At 36.2% G+C, this 6,774-nt stretch overlaps 1 protein-coding gene across 3 annotated transcripts in view; it reads right to left on the reverse strand.

Annotated features, from left to right (window-relative positions):
* Nucleotides 1-6,774, reverse strand: part of CUL4B (cullin 4B) — a 55,836-nt gene that overhangs the window by 22,945 nt on the left and 26,117 nt on the right. For all 3 annotated transcript variants that reach the window (XM_014532115.1, XM_014532116.1, XM_014532117.1), the window contains exons 4-9: nt 6,445-6,548; nt 5,021-5,090; nt 3,437-3,510; nt 1,872-2,034; nt 1,634-1,723; nt 1,252-1,334 (exon numbers count right to left, since the gene is read on the reverse strand). In XM_014532115.1, coding sequence (XP_014387601.1) covers nt 1,252-1,334; nt 1,634-1,723; nt 1,872-2,034; nt 3,437-3,510; nt 5,021-5,090; nt 6,445-6,548 — 584 coding nt within the window. The remainder of the gene's footprint in view (nt 1-1,251; nt 1,335-1,633; nt 1,724-1,871; nt 2,035-3,436; nt 3,511-5,020; nt 5,091-6,444; nt 6,549-6,774) is intronic.

The raw sequence follows: 6,774 nt of genomic DNA on the forward strand, positions 1-6,774 counted from the left end.
ATCTATATATATAAAAGCCTAATATGCAAAGTGTCCCATTGGAAGTTCAACCGACCAGGAGTTTGATCGCTCGCTATGACGTGCACTGACTACCAGGGGGTGGCGTGGAATGAAAGAAGGCTCTAGCTGGCAGGCCAGGGAAGAAGGCCCCAGCTGGCAGCTGGCAGCTGCTAGGGACCCTACCCATGCATGAATTTTGTGCACTGGGCCTCTAGTTTTAAATAACATTATTAAACTAAAGTATACAGGAAACTCATTTTGTCTCTAATGAGAACTATCTTCCTCCATAACTAAGTTTTGTTATATTATCTCCTTTGGTGGATTTCTTCCTTGGTCAAATTAAGAGATAAAATTAGTTCAAAGTTATAAAATGGTCTTCACTGTACTGTTAATGAAGGCTTAATTGGTCATTTGTCATCTGGCTTTAGTACTCAAAAATCAGCAACTCTGATAATTGCTATAGGTAGATGCTAGGTACACATGGTGGGGGAAGAGCTCATTACACTATTCTATTTTCCTGTATAGCTGGAATTTTCCATAAAATTGTTAAAAGATAATGAGCATCCCTGGCTGGTTTGACTCAGTGGATGGAGAAGTCAGCCCTCAGACTGAAGGGTCATGGGTTCGATTCTGGTCAAGGGCATGTATTCAGTTGCAGGCCCCAAGCAACGAATCAATGTGTCTCTCTCACATCCATGTTTCTCTCTCTGTCTCCCCCCCTCCCTTCCACCTTCTCTAAAAATCAATGGAAAAATATCCTTGGGTAAGGATTAACAACAACAAAAGGATAATAAGCAACTTTTTAATCAGCAACAAAATAATACACACTCATATTAATTCATATATATATCCAAGGTCTTGCTGTGGCTGCCTTTTTCAAGTTTCTCTGCTTTTATTAGGAAGATAAAGAAATTATCTATGCTGCTTACAGGAACTCCTTATTTTGGTAATATATAGGGGAGCATAGAAACAGTTTCTACTATGCACACCCACTGAATTTTAATCGGCCCAAAGATTTCAAAGATAACCAGCTTCTAACATTATTTTTAAATTACATCCTAAACACATACACACAACCAATAATCATATCCTTAATCAAATAACAACTTGAAGCTTGTATTATAAAAACAATTGTTAAGCAATCTCAATTCACACCTGAAAATAGTTACTAACATGGTTGGGATGCCTAAAGTGCCTTAAGCAATTCGACAACACAGGTTAAGGCTATTAGGCAGAGCTTGTCATACTTACTGGGTGGTCTGATCTAAGTAAGTAATAAGTCTGTCTGCTTCTTCTTCTAGACGTTTGTTAACATGATGAAGATATTCAGGAACCTACAAAGATAGTTTTTTATATTATTGTTTTCCTCCCCATAAATCATTCAGAAAATGTCAAGTCCAAAAGATCCTGGAAGCAGCCCTGCCAAATGTGGCAGGGTTGAATCATATGTAAAATTATAGGTAGAGTTTATGATCCAGAATTCTGGCCTTTAAGAAGAGAGAAAAGAAAGGAGCACCTAAGTGAGAGAAAAGCATCACAATGTTGGGAAGATAAATGCAAAGGGCAGCTTATGTTCTATAAGTAAGGTCTATTGTGCGATACAGTGGATTTATTAATCATGATTTTTAAATACCTCTCTTTCCTGCATTAATTTTTGGCCTTCAGCTGCGTAAAGCCGGTTAGTTTCTTCCAAAAATCGTTGTTCAAAAGAATCCTGATAAATCTGGGAGGGAGAAACAAAATAATGGAGTTTACTTATTCATTAGCTACTTATTGAATGTTCTTTATGTAAACAACACTATTAATTTGGTTTTTACACATCAAACTAGGGATAACCATCAGCTCTGTAGTAAGTGAAGTAGTTAACTTACTTGCAAGTCAGAGAGCATGCTTAAAAGGCTTCGGAGTAAACTTCTATCAATTGCTTCACCATTCCTCTCTCTCTCAATCAACAGAAGAATGCCATCAATTGTCTTAGTCTGGACTTTTTGATCACTTATAATATGAGCCCTAAATAACTCCAATCCCATGTCCCTAAAATAAAAATATAATCTAAATTAATTGACAGCAATACCACTTCTGGAGAGACATACATGTTAATTAGGGCTCCAGGCTTTGAAACAGCCATTGTAAAATTACAGGATAAAATCCACACATTGAATCTATATATATAAAAGCCTAATATGCAAAGTGTCCCATTGGAAGTTCAACCGACCAGGAGTTTGATCGCTCGCTATGACGTGCACTGACTACCAGGGGGTGGCGTGGAATGAAAGAAGGCTCTAGCTGGCAGCCAGGGAAGGAAGGCCCCAGCTGGCAGCTGGCAGCTGCTAGGGACCCTACCCATGCATGAATTTTGTGCACTGGGCCTCTAGTTTTAAATAACATTATTAAACTAAAGTATACAGGAAACTCATTTTGTCTCTAATGAGAACTATCTTCCTCCATAACTAAGTTTTGTTATATTATCTCCTTTGGTGGATTTCTTCCTTGGTCAAATTAAGAGATAAAATTAGTTCAAAGTTATAAAATGGTCTTCACTGTACTGTTAATGAAGGCTTAATTGGTCATTTGTCATCTGGCTTTAGTACTCAAAAATCAGCAACTCTGATAATTGCTATAGGTAGATGCTAGGTACACATGGTGGGGGAAGAGCTCATTACACTATTCTATTTTCCTGTATAGCTGGAATTTTCCATAAAATTGTTAAAAGATAATGAGCATCCCTGGCTGGTTTGACTCAGTGGATGGAGAAGTCAGCCCTCAGACTGAAGGGTCATGGGTTCGATTCTGGTCAAGGGCATGTATTCAGTTGCAGGCCCCAAGCAACGAATCAATGTGTCTCTCTCACATCCATGTTTCTCTCTCTGTCTCCCCCCCTCCCTTCCACCTTCTCTAAAAATCAATGGAAAAATATCCTTGGGTAAGGATTAACAACAACAAAAGGATAATAAGCAACTTTTTAATCAGCAACAAAATAATACACACTCATATTAATTCATATATATATATATATATATATCTCCAAAGTCTTTCCCTGGCTGCCTTTTTCAAGTTTCTCTGCTTTTATTAGGAAGGTAAAGAAATTATCTGTGCTGCTTACAGGAACTCCTTATTTTGGTAATATATAGGGGAGCATAGAAACAGTTTCTACTATGCACACCCACTAATTTTAATCGGCCCAAATATTTCAAAGATAAACTTTAATTCCCATAGAAAAACTTTATAAATTATCATAGGCTCAGTGAATGTTAGCTATCTCTAATATTAGCATAAAACATAAGAAGGTAAAACTGCTATAAATATGTTTTAAGAAGCCAAATGTGAGGTTTTAGGAGAATATTCACAGTATCACTTAGTCTCTTCAATTAGTGTAATTAATATTTGACAATGATTTGTAACAAATCTTTTCAAAATTTTTTTCTAGCATCCTTACCAAATGGAGGGTAGCATTGAATTCTGAAGAACATAAGTTCTATCCAGAAACAAAAAAATGCTCCTGATCATGATCTGTCAATAAAAAAAAGAAAGAAATCAAGCAATTTTTATATTTTGTGAGGCTGAAATACTTGCACTCAATAAAATAAGAATAAAATTGCAGGATTCACTTGAATATATACTAGACTACTAGGATCAAACATACAGATGAACAGATATACCATAGAATATGCCCATACCATTTTTATTAAACTACTCTATTATCTTAATCCTTCTGTAGTTTCCAGAAAAGGGGCACTTAAAATGATCCTGTAACTTCTTTGCAACTTGAGAAGTAACAGAGGTCCTGGTGGGGTAGCTCAGTTGGTTAGAGCATCATCCCAATATACTAAAGTTGCAGGTTTGATCCCTGTCCCGAACACATACAAGAATCAACCAATGAATGCATAAATAAGTAGAACAACACACATATATGTATTTATGTGTGTGTGTCCACGTGCGCACATGCATGCACACACACACACACAGACAGTCCTCAGGTTAGGTCAGACTCGACGTACGTCATTTCGTGGTTACGTCGCCATCTCCCATTTATTTATAAAAAAAAAGTTCAGTCATTTCAACATATGTACATACGTGCTTTATGTTTTTTTTATTATTTATTTTCCACAAGTAAAGGTCAGGAATTGTTATCTTTCTTTTATTTATTTTTTTTTAAATACATTTTATTGATTTTTTACAGAGAGGAAGGGAGAGAGATAGATAGTTAGAAACATCGATCAGCTGCCTCCTGCACATCTCCTACTGGGGATGTGCCCGCAACCCAGGTACATGCCCTTGACCGGAATCGAACCTGGGACCTTTCAGTCCGCAGGCCGACGCTCTATCCACTGAGCCAAACCGGTTTTGGCTTATCTTTCTTTTAAATTTTTTTACTGTTTCACTTCATTACTGCTGTGTATGTGCTCCATGTGAGTGACGTAGGTGCTTATGTAGGTGGGTTCCAACTTAATGGCGAAAATCGGTTACATTGCGCCGTAGGAACAGATCTCCGATGTAACCCGAGAACCTACTGTATGTATATATATGTGTGTGTGTATGTATGTGTGTGTGTGTGTGTGTGTATATATATATATCGTTCTAAAATCAATAAATTTTAAAAAAGAGAACTGAAAATAAAAATCAGGGAATGAAGCCCTGGGCGGTGTTGTTCAATGGTTAGAGTATTGGCCTGGGCACCAAAGAGTTGCAGGTTCAATTCCTGGTCAGGGCACATACCTAGGTTTTGGGTTTGATCCCCGGTCGAGGCATGTACAGGAGGCAATCAATCAATGTTTCTCTCTCACATCAATGTCTCTCTCTCTCTCAAATCAATGAACATTAAAAAAAATTAAATGCTTGCTTAGTTATAACTTGCATTTTCAAAACAGAAAACAAAGCCAAAATTAGTTTCCAATTCAGAAGAACAGATACTGAGGCAGGCCCCTACTTCATAGCTTTTAAAACTAACATTCCTGTATTTAAAGAAATTTATTTTTTAACTACAATATTTAGCTGAAATGTAATACTTTTTACAGCTTACCATTTGTCTACAGTGGTTCTGCCAGCATCGATCAATCTTCTTTAGAAAAAGAACACTATCCAATGAATCCGTGAGATGTACGTCAAGGACATTTTAAAGTGCTTAGTACAAGTGGCATGTGCAAAGTAAGAGCACATTTGTCTTAAATTTGGAATACCTTACATACTAATGAAACGAAATAGTACTTAATTATAGAACAAAATGCCATTTCTTGAACTGTAAAAATATTGTATCTCACTAAAAATACCTAAAAAAAAAAAAGTCTTGTCCTAGCTGGGTTGGCACAGTGGATAGAGGTCGGCCTATGGACTGAAGGGTCCCGGGTTCAATTCCAGTCAAGGGCACATGCCTGGGTTGTGGACTTGACCCCCAGTAGGGGGCGTGCAGGAGGCAACCGATCTATGATTCTATTATTGATGTTTCTCTCTCCCTCTCCCTTCTTCTCTGAAATTAATTAAAATATATTTTTAAAAAAACAAATCTTAAACATAATTGAGCATTGTGTTTTCAGTTTGTAATTTCCTTAAATTATCTTTCCTCAAATGGAAATTTGTTAGGGCTAGGAAAGGGTAAAGATGCAAGAACATTTTATTTACATTAATACCACATATTAGGACTTAGATCCTAATTAAAGCTAAAAAAATTCTTTCTCTAGAAGCAAAATAAACAAAATTAAATCTACAAAACACAGCTACAGTGGAACCTCAGTTCTCAAACTTACTTCATTCCAGAAGGCTGTTCAAGAAGCAATTTGTTCATAAATTGATTCATTTTTTCCATTAGAAATCATGTAAATTGAATTAATCCGTTCCAGACCCCAAATGATTCTCTTTTAACCTTTCTTATATACAGTACATGTCTAATGTATTGTTTAATCTATAAATCAACACTTCTTTTCTTAAATTTATCAAATCAGCCCCTACTACCCTTAAAGGAATCACTTTCAGTTCTTGTTCTATAGGTGTCTTTCAGGTCAACATGCAGCATCTTTGCTTTTTCACATTATCACTGTCTGAAATGCTGTCACTGGCTAACTGCTTTTCGTTTATCCAAATCAACAACGGTTTTTCTACCTCTCCAATTGCTCATGATCATTGTTTCTTTCACACCCTTAGCAACATTAGCATTCTCGATGGCCTCTTTATGTTTTAAAATTGTACTAATTGTGGGATTTCACCAGCAACAAAAACATTCTCTCCTTTGTACAAGCATGAAAGGGTTGTCAGGTCAAAAACCAAGGAAGTTGGTTCAACAACCAAGATATTATTTTTGTAAACAACTTGGTTGAGAACTGAATTATTCAAGATGGGAGACATTGGAGAAATGAGGTTTGACTGTATTCCATTTCAAGCTGGATTAAATAGTGAAGGATAGGAAGAGAATAAATGATAAAAATACAAGATGTTTTGTTTTTAAAAGGATATTCTCTGAACTGATGAATCTGTGCTTTGATGTGATCTTCACAAATCTGTCTCAGCTGTTTGTACAAGTTTGCAGAAATCTTGTAAGAACAGAGATTTTCTACAGCCTGTAAGATTAAACACACACATGCTTAAGGGAAGAACACATATAAATTTTTATTATTTTGGTATTTCTACCATGTAAGCTTATTAAAAAGGATTGAACGTCCATTTAAAACACAAAGTAAAACAACAATATATTAACAATGTGGTGGTGAACTTTTTCAATAACCAATGTACTATAATTTATTGATTATGGCTGTCTTTACAGTCTTAAGGATGGGAGGAATCAAG

This window comes from Myotis brandtii, unplaced genomic scaffold, assembly GCF_000412655.1.
Source record: "Myotis brandtii unplaced genomic scaffold, ASM41265v1 scaffold846, whole genome shotgun sequence".
Taxonomy (NCBI): Eukaryota; Metazoa; Chordata; class Mammalia; order Chiroptera; family Vespertilionidae; genus Myotis; species Myotis brandtii.